The 20,024-nt window shown below is 45.5% G+C and overlaps 1 protein-coding gene across 4 annotated transcripts in view; it reads right to left on the reverse strand.

Moving 5' to 3' along the window:
* PIAS2 (protein inhibitor of activated STAT 2) overlaps nt 1-20,024 on the reverse strand; it is a 490,095-nt gene that overhangs the window by 48,679 nt on the left and 421,392 nt on the right. For all 4 annotated transcript variants that reach the window (XM_078674770.1, XM_078674772.1, XM_078674769.1 and 1 more), the window contains one exon: nt 18,735-18,877. In XM_078674770.1, the coding sequence (XP_078530896.1) occupies nt 18,735-18,877 (143 nt within the window). The remainder of the gene's footprint in view (nt 1-18,734; nt 18,878-20,024) is intronic.

Here is a 20,024-nt window from a genome sequence, read left to right on the forward strand (position 1 = left end):
TCCATCCTGTCATGGAAACCCCTTCAGTACACAGGCTGTGTGTGCAGTTCACTCTCCATCCTGTCATGGAAACCCCTTCAGTACACAGGCTGTGTGTGCAGTTCACTCTCCATCCTGTCATGGAAACCCCTTCAGTACACAGGCTGTGTGTGCAGTTCACTCTCCATCCTGTCATGGAAACCCCTTCAGTACACAGGCTGTGTGTGCAGTTCACTCTCCATCCTGTCATGGAAACCCCTTCAGTACACAGGCTGTGTGTGCAGTTCACTCTCCATCCTGTCATGGAAACCCCTTCAGTACACAGGCTGTGTGTGCAGTTCACTCTCCATCCTGTCATTGGAACCCATTCAGAACGCAGCCTGTGTACTGAAGGGGTTGGGAACCCCTTCGGTAAATAGCCAGCATGAGCAGAAACATCATGTTCACCTGTTTAGCGGAAAGTAATGGTGCAGACTGGATTGGGGGTCAATATTACGCCCAAATAAATAATTGGGTAACACGTATAAACAGGATTACGTAGGCCAGCAGCCATGAAGGATATAAATGTTTGAACGTAATAAGGAAAAACAGTCATTTAATCAAACGTCATACAATAACATGATGTGATTAGAGGCTCCCTGCAGTAGTGCTGCATGGAATTACTGACATGTAAATGTTTTTAGGGTCAACCAACCCAATTGTACTACTCATCTAGCACAGGCCCCTTCAGTGGCTACATTATTGTAATGACCAATGGGAAAAATGAGGAATTAATTTTTAAAAAGGTATCTTTGAAAAACTTCTGTCCCAAAGTGCTACAAACAGGCCCCGTTCTCTGTGCTCCTCATATCCAACCCTCAGTTCGGCTTTGAGCCCCCCTCCCGCCCCCCCAGACCCCCGCATCGAAGGAAGCAGCAGCGACGCGGGGGTGAAGGTGGCCGCGTGCTCTTGGCAGCAGTACAGCGGCGTAAGGAAGCTCAAGGGGCCCCCTGCAAAGTGCACTTTTGTGCTCATTCCTTTTACAACTGCACATCAAGGAATCTTCATGCGTGACGTCTGCAATAAACACCCGGAGGGAGCAACGAGAATGGAAAAGAACACAGACGCCATACGTGGAGGTGACAACGTGACGATACAACTAAAGACAGGCAGACAAAACCGCTCAGAGGACGTCAGGCAACCGAGTGGGCAGTCATCCAGGCATCTAACGCAGGCAGTGACTTCCATCCTGGTGTCCAGCCAGGAAAAAGACACATTTCTCTCTGTCCTTAGTACAAGTATTTCCAAGAAGAGTGAGTGAGTCAGAAAGCTGCGGGATTTTTGTCTTCTCACCCTGTAATTGAAGGGTCCGCCTAAAGGAGATTTATGAATCAGACATGAGGTATTGAACACAAATCTATGGGCCTGCAATGCGTGTAAGTTTCAGCGTCAGAAGGTCCAGGCGCTCTCTTCATTCTGAGCCCCACCAAATGGATCAGTGAGTGTTTGGAAAGACCCAAGTGCGAAGGCTGGGCCCTGGTGAGGTAACACAAACAGCAGTCATGGTAGTCTAGCCTATGCAAGATTACTCAATGCGCAACCAAGGCGTTTAATCACTGTGCACAATGCAAAGGAAAACACCACTTATGCTATTAAAATATGAGTGTCTGCTGCTGTATGGAAAGTTACTCAAGGTTTTCGATGGTGCTTCGGTTTGGCTTGGCCATAAAAATACAGTTCAATCACAGAAGGCCGAAACCCAAAGTAAAAAACTCTTTCAATTAAGTTTACCCTCGAGTTGGATATCAAAAATTATTTCTGTCCACAGCAAAGGCAAAAAGAAACGGTCAATGTGGTGGTGCAACGAGATTGCGAGGCAGTGGGAAATCAGATGTGATACAGAAAGTATGATGAGATACAGAAGTGAGACGGAAAATACTAATGAACAACTTTATAAGGTGACTTTGACAGAAGCACAGGTGGAAATGGTTCCACCTGTCTACCAATAAAAACATGGATGCCGTCTTAATCGCAGAGCCCTGGTTGGGAGACTCCTCCTACAAGCCGGATCTTGAGGCTGCTATTTCATTTAACTTCAAGGTTCTGCAGTGTAAATGGGTTGAGAAATGTATCGGAATGTGGCAATAATTTTCAGCGAGACATCGAACCATGCCTGGACACACTCCTTGAAAGAATGGTATGAAGTTGTCAAACTTCCCCCTCCCTGCTCTCAAGGGTGCTGTCCAGAAGTCCCCCTGATATGGGTCATTTCTGTATTGATAAATTCATGCCCCTGTCCAGTGTGGTTGAGCTGTTCTAGGATATCTGGGGATTATAATCAGCAAGTTAACATTACAAGGACTGTGGAGGAATTGCCACTGATCTACCCGCCCCATGGGCTTCTGCAATGGATTTAAGAACATCACACTCAGCAGGTCTAGCACTCGATCAATCACTGCCTGTCCCTCGACCATTTCACTTTTAAACGACCTGTTATCTTGTCGGATCACACTGCGATTTCTTTAAAAGACCTCTCACAGCCCCTTCCTTCATGCTGATGGGGGTATCCAAAGGAGATTTAGCCAATTTCGATGCAATGGTGGCCTCAGTGAATTCTCCATCCTAAGGACTGGCAGAGAATGTCTCTAAGAAGATGAGCGCCCTTAATTTGCGAATTGACAATATGTTTGATCAATACTTTGCTCCACGGTCTCCCCTACCTATGATCTCCACTAGAGGCAGGTACAGGAATGTTGATTCTTGCAAAATCTTCAGATCGAGAGTTTGGAAACGAGAGAGGCCATAAGAATCTGGCATCGAGGATTCTCAAAGAAAGCATGAAATGAAATAAAGCTCCGCTGACATTACAAAACCAGACTGCATATTGTGAAGCATACATTACCATCAGCTAGGTATCCTTCTCTTGCAACACTTACGAGGATCTCTCTCTCTCTATCAAGTATACATTTATGTAGCCTATGAGTAGCAGCTCTAACACAGTTTCCTACATAGGTTTTGAATATTTACATTAAATCATAAGCTACTCAGAGCATCAGTGGGAGGGTATGAGGCTCTACATCGCTGTTAGCCAGCCATCACAGATACTGAAGTCAACAGAGTCAGGCTGTGATTATTTAGGGTACCCCGGATGACCTTTATACAGAAAACAAATTTGAGGCACTATTCCCGCAAATCTCGAACTCTCTCACTAACATCATCTACTTCTCATTAAAGTCACCCTCCATGTGAGAAGTGTGTGAGAACGGAGTGATCAGCCTCCTCCTTAGGACGCTTACTCTAGACCCATCGAAAGTCCGCAACTACAGATTCACGACACTATTGCCTCATTTCCAAGACCATGAAAAACAACTAGCCAAATGTCTCAATCACAATTTGTACAACTACGTTCTACTTAAGTGGCTGTAGGCCACCATGGGCGAACTGTGTTTCATCCCAGATGAGGAGGAGAAGGTGTGAATCGTGCTGCACTGTCTCTCTGCAGCCTTTGACATAATCAATCACAATATCTTCACAGGCCATTTCAGTGCTGTGGGACTCACTCGTTCCTTCATGACCTTTGTTGGATCCATTCTTGGCGGACGGATGGAGGTGGTGTCACTACCACTCTTATCCTTGGTATAGCAAGTAGCCTGTCATTTGTGACATTCTGCAAGGGTCTGGCCTTCCCCATATTCTTTAATCTTTTATATACAACCTTTGGGGGATTTAATTTGTCCTACAGTTTTAAAACAATCTCATCTGCTGATGGCATTCTGCTTCTAAAATTCAAGATACCAAAAACTCCAGTGGCCGGCTAAGAGAGGGCCTTGTTGTTTAAAGACGACTCCTGCAGGTTGAGTGGGCGAGGGTCTGATCTTCTAGGGCTCCCTGCCTTTTCCAGTGGCAAATGTAAAAAATATGGGCAAACTCTCCAACACTGACCTTTTAAACTGAAGTTCTGGTCCAAACACTCTGGGTATTGTTTTTTTTGCCACTGTAGCTGCTGTACACAATTCATCTGATTGGTCAGCATGCCATGGCATTAGTCCTATGACCCACTTTGTGGATGGACTCTACCTAGTCCTTTCAGTGTCAATAGGCATACTAAGATTCTGGAAACCCAAAATATGGTTTCCAGAGCCCTCTGCTCACTGTACTGGTTTCCTGTAACACAGATCGGGAATTCTTGAAGTCATTGTATGATCCACATGACACTTCTGCTCCTGTGCTAAGACCCACGACCCAGGAAAGCCTTCTAGACCTGGTGCTCTGCACCTATTGCAAAAGTCCCAACTTTGAGTGCTTTATTCTGGTTGTTGAACCCCCTGTGTCCCCGTCTGTTAACAATGGAACAACTTGCCACAATATATCTGCTGTTTCTCTCACAACCTGTCGTGCCATTATTCATTGACAACTTGACTTTTCTATTAATTATTATTACCCCCTGTCTGTCTCCTCAGTCTCCTTTTGCAGCCATTTTGTGATTCTGTGTGCAATGAGGTCCACAGGTGACTGCTCAAGATATTCAAGAAATTAAGTCGAAAATAAATACTAAAAAATGTCCACCATTCACCAATACATTGTTGAATTAATTAAATGTTTTAGTGGCAAAACGCATCTTAGATATGCTGGTACTTTACTGGATTAAAACTACCCAGGCCAAGGGTCTTTAAGAGGGGTTCCATCCTTCCAGAGTCGTACATTTTAACAACATTAACTAAATACTGGAGGACCACTAACTGGAAACCTTTTACTGTTTTTGATTGGTACGGGTCAAGAGGGGAACTGTTAGTTTTATATTTCAGAAATGTCTCATTCCTCAAAAGCAAGGTGAGAAATAAGATTTGAAAGTCGTAGAGTCTGCTGATATATATACATTTATGAGGGTTACCTTTGAGGGTGCACAAAGGGAAGCACTCAGACAAACATTGTTGTGCTCCATGGGTAGTTCAGTAATTATAAAATATATGACTGGGATATTTATGCCAGAACTCTAAAACACTTCCTCCAAGTTCAAAGATACAGATAACCTTGAGGTACATAAAGCTATATTTTGGCCTTTCAAATGTTAACTGTACGGAATAGTAAGTAGTTTCAGCCCCAGTTCTTGTAAAATCTTTTGTCATTCCCTCCCACATTGTGAACAGGTCACCAGGTGGATACTGGGAGTTTCTACATAGTTAACTAACGCATTCAATCGTGTCAGGATTATGTCTCTGTGGGGTAGGTAGCTGTGCAGTAGCATTAATTATTCCCATATTAAAAAATATCTGATGTAGTCTGTGAGCTACAAAAACAGCTGACAGGCTGGCCTGTGTGTGCCAGTTTTTCTAAATGAAAAATCTTGCTTTCACTGCTTAAGAAAGGTTTGGAAACAGTGACGCAGGTATGGCGGAGCAATTACACAAGTTGGTCCGAAAAGACTAAACGTGAAGATAGAAGTAATTTTGCTATGAGAGTCGGAGAATTGCCCCGTCCTACAGCACACTCCCAGAGCAGAAAATAGATGACCTAGTGGGGAAAGTGGAAATGGGACTGTGAGAAGTAGTTGGTGACTTGTTTAGGTTCATCTACCAACTGCAAGCTAGTTTGTCCTTGGTCAGCCCACTGGACCTTCAAAAAAACATGGAACTGGGAATGAAGGTGCACCAGCTTGGCTACAGCCAAGAACAATCTCTCCTTGCCTGCTGGAGGAGGAAAATTGACGTTGTTCCAACCTCTAGGATCAGCCTATGCGTCAAAGCTGTGCCTCCAAGAATTGTGAGAAGCAGGTTCCTGATTGAACACCAGGGACAGTTGAATGTTTGTCTGCTTGAGAACAAACTGCACAGGAAATTTGCAGATAGAGCCTGCATTGCAGAGGGAGTTGAGATAGTCCAGATTTAAAGGAAGGTACCAATGAGTTGGGACAATTCCCATTTAATCAGTGTAATACCAGCCAGACTTTGTAGACCTGTTGATTGTGGGGAGACATCTCTGTCCTGGAGGACCAAGCTCACTATGATCATCAGTTCTAAGGCCCTGCAAGAAGACCCATTTTGGTCCCTTGACTGCGCCTATTTACGGACCAGTAGAAAAACAAACTTTGGCTTACTTCCCGCTGAAAGGCAGATGAGACACTACTGCATCTATCAAAAAACAGATAAAACTTCAACATGCAGGGAAGTGTTTTGTTTTAGTCAGAGTCATGCCCCATAACCTCTACAAGAAAATAATAAATCGAGAAGGTTCTAAGTGTATCGTAAGATTGTCAGACACCGAAGGCCACTGTGTCCTTCTTGAAGCCTTTCCTTCAAGAGAAATCCTGCTTGACATTTCGGAACAAGTGAAGCCCTGCTCAGCTAAGGGGTCCATTCTCATGTCACTCGACGCATTTTATGCAATAATAATTTAATCTAAGTGCTAAATGAAATGTTAATTCATATTAATAAATCTCCCGATGCCATCTGGCACCATGCACTTGTGGGTCGGTATAACCTGGCGTCTGGACTCCAGTCACATCTCTAGATGACACTTGGTATTTTTCATAATTTTCAAAAACTGCTATTGTAATTCCTGTAGAACTTTAAAACTGAACTTATTGTGCAAATGGTGGACCTAATTTCCCAACCCCAGTACCCACCTAAGCAAGATCTGAACACAAGTTACAAAATGACAAAACAACAGGTGTATTTAAAACGAACTCCCACACGCTTAACGCATAACACACACACATGCTGTTCTCTTTACTGCTCAATGGATAGAATATCATTTGATATTATACATTTGTGGGAAATGGGAAAACGACAACAGTATCTTTGCATTTTGGTGAAAGTCTGCATTTTCAATTCTATACAGTATTTCACCGGAAATGAGACGGATGGCTCAATTACCACATACATTTTGTAAACATGGAGTAACTAATAACCTTGGTGTGTGCAGTACAGTAAAGCACTCCCACTTTGAGAACTAATATTTTCATTCTAGATTTCAATAACACTAACATAAAAAGTTTTAAATAGTTAAAGTGTGCATTTAACAAGACTCTGAAACGCGTTGGGCCCGATTCACAAAGAAAATGCATAAGCATGGGTGGTGTTCCAAGGTTCTACATGAATGTGCTGTTACAGTTTTTTCCAGTTCACAAAATACGCCTAGAAAGCCCTTCCATGCACAAGTGTATTGCTGCACCTGTCTTCTTGCTATATATTCCCCCATAAGTGTACATAATTGACAAAAACCGCAAAAAGAATGTGATGGCGAACACTGATGCCAAACTGGGCACCCAGCAAGTCCTTTATAAGAGATAGCCAGCCCTCTTGGCAATCATATGGGGTACACTCTACCACAGAATACCAATTACATTGGATGAGGAAGCTTCAATCACTTGGATGTGGCATGCTTCATTATTGGCTACCTCATCCCACCCTGGTATGATGATACTTCCAGGGTGGACACAACCTCGTTGTGAGGGAGTTCTTAATAGCAAAAGAAGTAAGCTGTACTGGAAGGGATCCAAAACAACTAAAAGTACCTTAAGGTAAACCCAGGGTAATACCTTTAAGAACTCCCTCTCAATGCGAATGGGTCCACCCTGGTAGTATCATCATACCAGGGCGGGTGGAGGTTGCCAATAACCAGTGGGAGAGGCTTCCTCATCAAATCTAATTGGTACTCTGCTGTAAAGTATACCCCATTTGTGATTTTCAAGAGGGCTATCTCCGATAAAGGACTTGCTGGGTGCCAAGGGTGGCTTTACAGTGCTCGCCATCACATTATTTTGTTGTGGTTATCCTGGAGGGTGTGCATTGGTGTACCTCCATCTCGCCCTTTGTGATACGTGTATATAATTCTGCACAGAAGGACAGTCAGTCGAATGTGCAAAAGAACACTTTTTGGAGCGCCAATTCAACAGTGTTTCAAGGAAGTTATAGGAATTCTTAAATGCATGTATGAACTCAATTCCATTTATGCCCTCTTTAATATGCTAGGTCTCTTGCCACAGTGAGACATCTGATCAGAAAAAAGAACATACAAGCTCTGGCCTTTTCTATGCCTTTTCTCTCTAATCCTGTTAGATGTCGACCAAGCTTATGTACAAGCTATTAAGGGCACGTTAACCCAACTGGTGAATGAACTGGGTACCATCTAAATAAGTGTAAAAGTTTATTCCGAAGCTCCAATCAAAGCAGACAAAGGAGTGACACAGATCTTAAAAAGAGCAGGGCATAATGCTGAGGACTAGCACAGCCCACATGATACATATTGCATTACTATGTCTAATCTGTTCCATGATATAAGAAGCACTGCAGCCTCCCCTCACTCAATTTATGTTTCAAACGGATTGTTTTCAAATGTACTTCGCCTTGCACTGTCTTTAAAACTTGTGTTTGTGTTGTTTTTCCTGAGAGGCACATCGACTGTACACATGGACAACTCCTGGCCTGCTTAGAAAACATGCGCCTTCGCTGCGCCCCCTCGGACCCGTTCTCCTTTGTTTAGGTCCTTACTGTAGTTCTTCTGCAAACAACTGTCTTGTTACCTTCAATTGGACTCAAAAGAATGCTACCTCCTAAATATCTTAGACTCCTGTCCTGAAGAGAACGCTATGATTCTTATTGTTAAGGTCGAAAAATGGCCATATCAATAACTGAAGTGTTTTCCTTCCACTGATGAAGGAAATAGAGGGTAATTACTCCTGTAGTGCCTTCATTAGCAACTGATAGTCAGACACTGCTGATGTCACATGTGCTTCAATGTTACTTTTTGACCCATTTACATTTTTGAACCAAACAAGCACTGTGCCACCAAACACCACCAAATTTTACACTGACTGAATATAATACACACTTTCTACTGCTTTATTCTTTCTGTGCATCTATGTGTTTTGTATTTAATAAGAGTGACACCTGATGGTCTTAAAAGGTTCAATTAAATTACACTGCCATTATAATGAATTACATTTACGAATACAAAGGAATAAGTTCCGGGGGATATTGGGTTATTTATTTAATGCGGTTTCCGTGCAGAATAAAGGGCAAAATCTAGATTGTTGAAAGTCTAGTACACTGCAAGATTTGACAAACTCGCAGAGTTGGGTGTTCATTATGCATGCTATGATTTTAGCAGTGAAGGGGATCAATTAAGTAGATTTGTAAGTGGCCATAATATCATGGTCAGATATATGTTTCTTCAAAGGAACTGAGCTATTTTCAGATGAGGGAAACCTCTCAGGTGCTACAGAAATGTTACAAAGTTTTGAGAGAATAGGCGTAATGGAGGAAGCCAGAGTTTTAACAGTCTTCATAGGACATCATTCTAGTGGTAACCTCTAGGAGATTAGTGAACATTTACAAAGAGTCAGATCTTCTGAAGCTTCAGATACGGGATTAAGAATTTTGGAGATTGTATCATGGAAAAAGTTAGAAAGATAAGAGCAGAGAGATTGAAATGGGGTAATTGTGCAATCACAAGAGGTGTGTGGGCACAATATTACAATTGGAAAATATCTCTTTAGTGGTTTTTTGCGCCTTTTCAATGTGCATAAGATAATAATTGGCTTCTGCGTGTCAGTTAGCTTTTTTATACGTGTGCCGTTCAATTGCATTAGTTAAAACATTTGTTTGCAGCATTTTACTAACTAACCTTCTTCACCACAAATAAGTATATGAGATTTTCGACTCCAGGATTGTCTGTAGATCTTAAAATCGGAGGTTGTAATTTTCGGCAATCTTTCTCCGGAGTGGTCCCCCCTCTGGTGGCCGTCATCCATGGGCCAGCCCCCAGTCCCTGTTGACAAAGTGAGGAACCTGGGAGTCATGTTCGACAACCGTCTGAACTTCCTTCCACATGCCAACCAGATATCCTCTTCAGCCTTTCATAAACTTAGGCTCATCAAAAAAATTCAGCCTTTTTTACCTGAAAACATGGCGAAAACGCTGGTAAGCTCCCTGGTGCTCTCCATCCTAGACTATTGCAACGCGCTGTTTCTAGGGGCCCAGGAGAGAGTGCTAATAAAAATGCAGGCCATACAGAACGCGGCCGCCAGGCTCCTAGGGCGAATCCCTAAATTCCACCCGGTCTCACCCACCATGAAACAACTCCATTGGTTACCGGTGAGGAAGAGGATTAAGTTTAAAGCCTTGTGCCTGGTATATAAGGCTTTACATAACACCGCCCCAGCATTCTTCACCCAGAACCTTACTCTTTACCGTCCATCTAGAGCATTGCGCTCTGCCAGCTCTCTGGACCTGGTGTTCCCCCGAACTAAATCTGTCAACTGGGGTGACAGAAGATTCCTTGTGGCTGCTCCAAAACTTTGGAACACACTGCCTCACTCGATTAAGACCAGCATGTACCTCTGGTCTTTCCGAAAAAACCTCAAAACTTGGCTTTTTAATCAATGATCTCCCAGTCCTCTTGTTGGTCAAAACATTGCAGTTATTTAGCGCCGAGATGCCCACGGGCCTTCGTTTCGCGCTTTACAAATGTTTAAATAAATAAATAAAAGTTCTCCGTGTGTTCCTGGGAACTTGCTCAATGCATTCATGTTTCTGCTTTGCGAAAGGATTTCTTCTGTAATTATACATGAAAACCACAAGACTCTGGAAGGGGGCATGATATCACCTGTCCTGTGAGATCTTTTCCCTCCTTTTGGCTGTGTTCCCCAGATATCAACTGACAGTAAATCTTTGTTCAATGCTCATTTTTCCAGGGCATGCTCATGCTTATCTTGACGAACCCCAGTAGACTCAATACCTTATATGGCAGGCACCTTTGGATTATTTTTCATCTGTGCCACCTGATATTTTCCATTTGTCAATGTGTGATTCTAGAGGTACAGACTTTGTCACTGCAATTTTTGGGCCTTGTCTTTCTGTAGCTGCCCCAGTGAACTACACTGCACTTATTTCTGGCTACGTTAAGTTATGTTGATTTGTAGAGAACTCTATCATTCGGAGCTGAACAGTTGTGATCATTTGTGTATTTGGTTTTGGTGCTTCCATGCAGTCTGCTGCTCCAGAGGCTGACATCTCAGCATGCGTATATATGCATTGTTCTCTTTGGATTCTACTCGACTCTTCTGCAACCACATGACATCTATTCCATGAAGTCATCAACCATGCAGATGCACTCTTTGAACTTGCTGAATAATCATGTTTTACTAGGAAACATGGATGGTTACGCTCTGGCTATTACTTTCTTCCTCAAGGGGCATTCTCAAATGTCAGGAAGGATTAGTTACTTACCTATAATCCTAGTTCTCATCCAGGGGTATACGCATCAAAGTCATAATCTATGAATAATCCCCGCCCATGTGCGGGATCCCGGAGCATATAGAAAATACATATAAATATATGTATATATATGTGAAAACATATATTTGCAGCCTAAACATCTCACAACTGGCATAACTGCCGCAAAATTACAGAAATGAGCATAAACACAGTAGTACTCTCACAACCCCTAAGGAAGAGAAAGAGAGCAGTAAACATTTGCACACAACAATGCTTTATTGCCATAGGAAAAACCTGTAATTGCAGGCATTTGCCAGTAGGCTGCAGCAGAGTACAAAGAAACAAAGAAAAACTGACACCTTGCCTTTAAGGCATTAGAGTAGGGGTACCGTGCCTTTAAAACCTGAAGGTGACCCCCTGCTCCCATGGTGCACCCCAGGTGGCAGTTGGGTCAGTTCTTTTTGGAGGTGCATAATACCTGAGTAGATCCTTAGTAACATCTCATAACTTTAAGAACATGCTCGTCCGGGGAGGTGGGCGGGAGCTTATGACTTTGATGAGTATACCCCTCGATGAGAACTAGGATTACAGGTAAGTAACTAATCCTTCTCATCCAGGGGACACTCATCAATAGTCATAATCTATGAATAGAATAGCAAGCTCATACCAAAAGTCTCGCAGACGAGCAAAGTGTATACAGAGACATTGAAAAGGTGCACATTTTTCATACAACTTTATGCAAATAAATTCCTCAAAGAGGCCTGTCCCACTTGGGCATCGGCCTGTGCATCTGAATCTAGGCAATAATGGCATGTAAAGGTATGCACAGACCGCCATGTAGCCACGTTACAAATTTCAGAAATGGGGACATTACGAAGGAGAGCAGTAGTAGAAGCTTTCCCTCTTGTAGAATGCGCATGAGGTCTACCCTGCAAAGCTTTGTTAGCTAGTTGATAAGGCAGAGCTATACAGGAGACTATCCAGCGAGAAATGGATCTTTTTGAGGCTTACAGACCGGTATTAGTGGTTCCATAATTAACAAAAAGCCGGTCAGACTTCCTAAGAGGCAGGGTTTTAGCCAGGTAAAACTTCAGAACCCTCCGGAGATCTAGAGAGTGTAAAGACCTCTCCGGGGGAGTGGTAGGTTGAGTAAAAAAAATAGGCAGGGTGATAGACTGGTTGACATGAAAGTCTGAGACTACCTTAGGTAGAAAACCTGGGTGTGTCCTCAGTACTACTCTGTTGGCGTGAAACACTGTGTACGGTTCCTTACAACACAGGGCCTGGATTTCGCTAACTCTGCTGGCAGAGGTAATTGCCACCAAAAAGGCAGCCTTCCAGGTCAAGTGCTGCAAAGAAGCCTTATGTATCGGCTCGAAAGGAGCACCCATCAGCTTAGTGAGTACGATGTTCAACTCCCAGGGAGGAGAGGGGGACCTCACTGATGGAAACACTTTCTTAAGCCCCTCTAAGAAATCTTTAACCACAGGCATAAGGAAGAAAGATGTCTGGGAAGGTGACTTCCTATAAGCCGTGATAGCCGCTAAGTAGACCCTGATGGAGGGGTACTTGAGGCCTGACCTTGCCAAATGTAACAAATAGGTCAGAATAACCTGGTCCTGACCTTTAATAGGGTCAAGAGAGTTTTCAAGACACCATAAGAATAACCTCTTCCACTTGAAAGCATAGGACTTCCTAGTAGAAGGTCTCTTGGCTTCTTTGAGAATGGTCATTCAGTCTGCTGGGAGATCTAAATGTCCATACTGTATGACCTCAGGAGCCATGCCGTCAAGCGAAGGGAAGGTTGGGATGAAACATCTTTCCCTGGTCCTTGTACAACAAGTCTGGACGGCAAGGAAGTCGCCGGTGCGGGACTTCCGACAGCTGGAGCAGATCCGGGTACCACCACTGGCGTGGCCACTCCGGCGCTATCAGGATCATCCTGGTGTTGGTCCTGTAGAACTTCTGAATCACCGCCGGGATCAGAGGCAGGGGAGGAAAGGCGTACAGTAATGTCTGCGACCAGTCGATCAAAAGTGCATTCCCCCGTGAGCCTCTTTGGAGGAACCTGGACGCGAAGACGGGGCATTTTGTATTTGCGGCGTCTGGGAACAAGTCTATGTCTGGTACATACCATAGACGAAAAATCTCCTACGCGACTTCTTCGTTGAGCACCCAGTCGTGCGCTTCTACGAAGTCTCTGCTTAGGCAGTCTGCTTGGACATTTTGAATTCCTGGCAGATGGACTGCCACAATGGATAGGCCTCTTGCCAGTAGCCAGTGCCAGATGGATTGCGCTTCCCGGGATAGCACTCTTGACCTGGTACCTCCCTGTTTGTTCAGATAGAACATTGTTGTCGTGTTGTCCGTCTGAACTTGGATGTAGTTGGTGCGCAGTGACGGATACAGGGATTTCAGAGCCAGATGAACGTCTCGAAGCTCGAGGAAGTTGATGTGGTAGCCTCGCTCTCCCTCGGACCAAAGGCCTTGAACCTGAAGTTGGTCCATGTGAGCACCCCAGCCTTGCAGAGAGGCATCCGTGATCACTGACTGTGACGGAGGAGGAAGATGGAATGGAACCCCCGGAGAAGGTTGGAGCGTTTCATCCACCAATTGATCGAGTCTTTGGCACTTTGTGGAAGAAAGACACGGTCCTCCCAGTGACCTGACCTCTGAGACCATTGGTCCTCTAAAGCCTGCTGCAGAGGTCTCATGTGAAGGCGTGCATTGGACACAATGTAGATGCACGAGGCCATCGATCCCAGGAGAGAGGACACTTGCCGAGCTGTGGAACTGTGAGTGTCCAGTAGAAGACGGCACTTCAGAAGCATGGATGACAGTCTCTCCTCCGAAGGACACACGCTTGCTTGAGCGGAGTCCAGGGAAGGACCCAGGTAATGAATCCGTTGGGAATGATTGAGCACTGATTTCTTGAAGTTGACCTGCAACCCCAATGAGTTCATCAGGTTGAGACAGAAGGAAAGATGGTCTTGAAGCAGAGCCGGAGAGGAGCTTTTCAGCAGCCAATCGTCTAGATAAGGATAGACGAAGATCTTCCTTTTGCGAAGAAAAGCAGCCACTACCGCCATGCATTTTGAGAATGTCCTTGGCGCGGATTTGAGGCCAAACGGGAGCACTCGATACTGGTAGTGCTGGCGTCCAATCTGAAACCTGAGAAACGTTCTGTGCTTTACTGAGACAGGTATGTGGAAGTAAGCGTGCTGCATGTCGATGGCACACATCCAGACACCCCTGATGCAGATGGGGAAAGATCTGATGCAGGGCTAGCATGCGGAACTTTTATTTCCGGATGAACTTGTTTAGCAGTCGTAGGTCTAGAATGGGCCTGTATTCTTCTCCTCTTTTTTGCACTAGAAAGTAACGGGAGTAGACTCCTTGCTTCATTTGCATGGAAGGCACTCTCTCTATGGCTTTCTTCTTGAGGAGGGTAGAGACTTCGTCCTGCAGCAACTGACTGTGGAAAGGGGGGAAGTAGTTTTGTTTGAGGAAAAACTTGCGGAGGAGGTGACTTGAACCTCAGCAAGTAACCATGCTGCACAATACTGAGCACCCATCTGTCCTTTGTTATGGCTCTCCACTCTTCCTGATGATGTGATACACTCCCTTTCACCGGAGTGGCGAACAGTTGCGGAGGAAGCAACAGCTCAGGGTTTGGGAGGCTGTTTGGAGGCAGACTGCTGCTTGTTTTTATTGTTGCCTCTGCCTCTGCCAGGACGTCTTTGCTGAAACTGGGTTTTCTGTTGAGACTGGGAAGACCATTGAGGGCTTTGAACCCTCTGCTGGTAAGAACACTTATCCCCTTGACGAAAGCGCTTTTTAAATTCCTTGCGCTTCTCCAAGCCCACAGCCTTCACAGTGTCCATTTCGGATTTCATTTTGGTCATTTCATCATCAGCAAAAAAGAGAAGAACAATTTCTCGGCATCCGGTTTCAGGCCCGTGAGGCGGAGCCACACCGAACGACGAAAGCAGATTCCATGGGAGTAGCCATGGGCCGCGAGGTCAGAGGCGTCTGCCGCGGCACTGATGACCTGGTTGGCTACAAGTCCTCCCTCCTGTAGGATTTCGACAAAATCCTGTCTATCTTCTTTCGGGGGCTTCTCTGTGAAGCGAGTAAGGGAGTCCCAGAGGGACCTGTCGTACCTCCCCAGTAGAGCGGAAGCACTGGCCACCTTCCTATAAGAAGCAGAGGTGCTGCATACCTTTCTGCCAAGAGAATCCATCACTTTGCTGTCCTTCACTGGGGGCACCGAAGAAGAAGTAGAGGCTGAATGAAACTTCATGGCAGCCGCCACGATCACTGAATCAGCCGGGGGGTCTGATCTGAGGAATAAGGGGTCCTCTGCGGGAGCCTTATATTTCTTGGCAACTCTTGATGGAACAGAACCTACAACTGCAGGCGTGAGGAAGGTCGCCATCGCAGGTTCAAGGAAGCCGGGAACCAGAGGCAACAGCGGTCTAGGCGCTGTGCGATGATGAAGTGTGTCGAAAATGATAGATGTTGGGACCACAGGAGTATGCAACAAGATGTTCAATTTCTTTGCTCCCCTACCCAGCACATCTGTAAAGGTTGCAATGTCATCAATATCCGAGACTCTTGACGGAGGAGTAGAGGAGAAGGTCAGAGAGTAGTCCCGGACCGTCGACCTCGTGGAATAGGACCAAGTCGGAGACCTGGTGCGTCCTCTTTGATGAGACCTGTCTCGATGGCTGTGCCGACCCCTGGATCTAGACTGATGTCTAGAATGAGATCTCGGTCTGGGAGAACGTCTTGGCTTAGCAGGCGTCCTGGGCCGTACCAGAGAGCGTGATCTGTTGGGAGATCTCGGTCTGGGTGTAGGGCGTGGCCTTGGTGGAGGAGTCTTCGCAGGCCTGACCGGAGTACTTGTCCTCGGAGCAGATGGAGTACGTGCGGGAATAATCCGTAGATCTGGGGGACGCTTCTGGCGAGATCTCCACGATATTCAATCCAGGAGATGAATATCTGTCCCCTGATGACTTGGAGCCAGGGGACTGCACGATCACAGCTACCTGTTCCCTCCACGGGGAGAGTTTCGACATCGAAGACGTCTGTGTGACCAATGGCGTCGAACGAGGTGTTCTCGACGTCGATCGTCCATGCCCCAGCGATCTACACTGCGATCTTTGGCGTCGAGTCGGTGAGTTTGACGTCGATCTTCCTCGACGTCGAGTGGAAGGTGAACCCTCATGTCGTCCTCTCGACGTCGATCTTCCTCGACGGCGTGTCGACGACGACCTTCTTCGACGTCGTGTCGACGGCGACCTTCGACGTCATTGCGAAGGAGATTGCTCTCGTCGTCGTCTTGGAGTCGACCTCCTCGACGTCGCTGGGTGGGATCTAGACGATCCTCTCGACGGCGGCAATGAGGGAGCCGTCATGACTCTCGACGCTGACCCCGTCTAGGGTGGCGGAGAGTGTCTTGACGCCGACGGAAGCCTCGACGGAGACTTTGAAACAGCTGCAGCCACAGACTTCGAGCCCGAAGTGTGGCGTCTCGACATCGATTTACTTGGCTGCGACGGAGATCTTCGACGTCGCGATGGTGATCCAGAAGAGTGCCTGGGTCTCTTCGACGGCGACTTCGACGGCGACGGAGATTTTCTTCCTTCCTTCCTTTTTCTGGAGGCAGGAGATGTAGAACGTCGCCGTTTTTGAGGATGCTTGCTTGAAGAAGACGGTCTGGGGCCTCCATATCCACCCATCTGATGACTTTTGTCTTTCTCCAAGAGAGTATGAAGTCTGATGCGGTCTCTATCGCGAAGAATTCTCCTAGGGAACTTCTGACAGTGATGGCACTGGTCAGGGTCTTGTGAAGCTGGAAGGCACACGATGCACACAGAGTGTGGGTCAGCCAGTGTCATCTTCTTCTCACAAGCAGGACATTTTCGGAAAAGAGAACCACCACAAAAAATAAAGCAGAAGCCTTAACAAACCAGAAAATGTAGACTTTTCTGAGAAAACCTCCCAAAAAAACAATAATTTCAGTCAAAAACTGAAGAGCTGAAGCTCCAGGATCCTCACAGAAGGAGCCGGAAAAAAGAACTGACGCAACTGCCACCTGTGGTGCACCATGGGAGCAGGGGGTCGCCTTCAGGTCTTAAAGGCACGGTACCCCTACTCTAATGCCTTAAAGGCAAGGTGTCAGTTTTTCTTTGCTTCTTTGTACTCTGCTGCAGCCTACTGGCAAATGCCTGCAATTACAGGTTTTTCCTATGGCAATAAAGCATTGTTGTGTGCAAATGTTTACTGCTCTCTTTCTCTTCCTTAGGGGTTGTGAGAGTACTACTGTGTTTATGCTAATTTTTGTAATTTTGCGGCAGTTATGCCAGTTGTGAGAAGTTTTAGGCTGCAAATATATGTTTTCACATATATATACATATATATTTATATGTATTTTCTATATGCTCCGGGATCCCGCACATGGGCGGGGATTATTCATAGATTATGACTATTGATGAGTATCCCCTGGATGAGAAGTGTGGATTCCGGCTACATATGAGAACTTTTCGAAGAAGGTCCATTTCATCCTCCTCTTGAAAGGTGTCTGAGTAGATGTTGTAGTCTTTTCACCTCCAGGTTTAGCCTACACTATAAATGGAAGGCTCAGAACTTTCGACAGAGACTTTCAATAGCACTCGTTCCTGGCTTGCTGCCATCACTCCTGGAGTTGTGGTAGTTCCTTCTTCAGCGTTTCACAGTCCAGCTTACAGTTGCTTCTTCCTCTTTGGCCATCAGAGGTTTTTCCCGCTCTCATGTGTGATGATATTTTCCAACGAAGATCGATTTACCAGTTTCTGTCAGCTCTCATGTATCTGCTCCAAGGTATTAGTGAGGAAGCAAGCCTGGAAAAAGCAGACGTCTGTCTCTCACAGACATTTTGTTCTTCGCGTCTGTACACGAGGGGATTATTTTTATTCTTTGGATGCTTTTATTTGCTCTCAGACCATGGATCTCCTGAAAATGGGAAACACGGGCAGTAGAAAGTTTCTCTCCCAGTTTTAGGGAGAAGATGACAGTGCTTATTGTCATTTTCAATGCCACCTGTCAACATTTCTTAATGTTTGTTTCAAATCCGAGACTTTTTGGTTTGTATACATTTTTTTACAACTATTTCTTATCTGAAATAATTGTGTATGGCTTGCATTTGCTGTAAAGGCTTGTTTCTATCCAGTAAAGGGCAGTTTGTGCAATACATTTTCCCATTATCATTAGTTGTGCTTCATTTACATACTTTTTTCTTTTTGTTGTTATGTATTTTGGGTTTCCATTATTATCTATGTAATTATTGCTATTTTATGTTCCAACATCAATTCATTTAGCAGTCAGTTTATACTCCTGTCTCTCTGCCCCATACACTTGCTCGTTTGTCTGCAAACATTAATGGCGAAAAGTATACGAATACAATGGCCAGCAAAAAAGATTCGTTTTGGCACCACAGCCTTTCTACCAAAGTCTTGAGGTGAGTGCAGGGAGAAGAGAATTATAGTAAATTACAAGATGATAAAGAACATCACTCACCTGGCAAATCTGCTGGAATACCCGACATGGATGGGCGATGAAAGGGCACTGCAGAGTAGTCTGACAATGACGTGCGAAGAGATGATGTGTCGATCGTTGTCAACCCTGGAACTCTTGCAGTAGAAGACTGATATGCAAAGGTCCTTTATAAGAAACATGTATATGTTAGCGGAGTTACAAAAGATACGTTTCTACTTATTCTAGGGCTTAAAGGTACCCGAAATACTAATAGTAAATACAGAGCTGTACACATGTCTGTAACGTTTATTGGTATGATTACAGCTCTAAAAGTGGGGTATATCAATAATTGGATCTCATTTTGTGTTTTGTACAACTGGCAATGGAGAGTAGTTTCCTAAGGACTGCACTGAATACTTTCTTACTAATGTTTATTTCTAATTATTCGCAAGAAGGCATTAATGATTTAGGTAAATGTTCAGGCAAACTGAAGACTCTCCCTCTCTCGAAAAACTAAACAGTATACAGCAATGCCACTTTGTTTTATACACTTAATTTCATATCGCACTGCTATACTCTTTGATTCATAAGTGCGCTTGATAAATAAGAAATAACACAATACAAGTAATGAAGGCATCTTATATAGGGACAAGAATAAGCAAAAAACAGAGGCTGTAGAACAAGGGTTATCATCCACATCAACAACGCCAAAGAAGGGGGGCGTGGCCAAGCAGCATGGCCGACAGGACGTGAGCTCCTCCAGCTCCCGTCCCGTGGACCCATAAATCCTGAAAATAAATCCTACCTGGGCTGATTTTTGCTGAGTTTGAGTGCCGGAAGCTCCTTGACGACTGGAGGGCCCCCTGGCTGATAGTCCGCTGGCTGTCTTCCCCGGTTTGGTCCCGAGACGGCTCTGGTGATCGGGAGCTGGGCTGCTGCCTATGTGAGGCCGGGGACTGCGGCCTGGATCGGAGCGGCGCTGCGAGGGCGGCCCGGCTGTGAGGCGTTCCCGAGAGACTGGGCTGTGTGCTGTGGTCCGGCGGAGCCCGCTGCCCCCCAGGGCTCCGCCACTGTAGCGCCTGTGCATGCGGCTGGAATCCTGCAGCGGACATCCACTGGCCGACATTGTCCGCCTTTACGAGGGGTGAGTGCTCGGTTGGACTGGAGTGGAGCATCACGAGCGGCGGAGGGCCCCTTGATCCTGCCCTCCTGAGTTCTTCGGGGGCCTGAGGAGACGACCCGGAGCCTGCGGCAGCGGCGGTGGGTACGGCCCTGCGGGACGAGGAGAGACGGACTCCCGCCCCTCCCCCGTGCCACCGCCATCTTGCGTCT

Source organism: Lissotriton helveticus, chromosome 2_1, assembly GCF_964261635.1.
Source record: "Lissotriton helveticus chromosome 2_1, aLisHel1.1, whole genome shotgun sequence".
Lineage (NCBI taxonomy): Eukaryota > Metazoa > Chordata > Amphibia > Caudata > Salamandridae > Lissotriton > Lissotriton helveticus.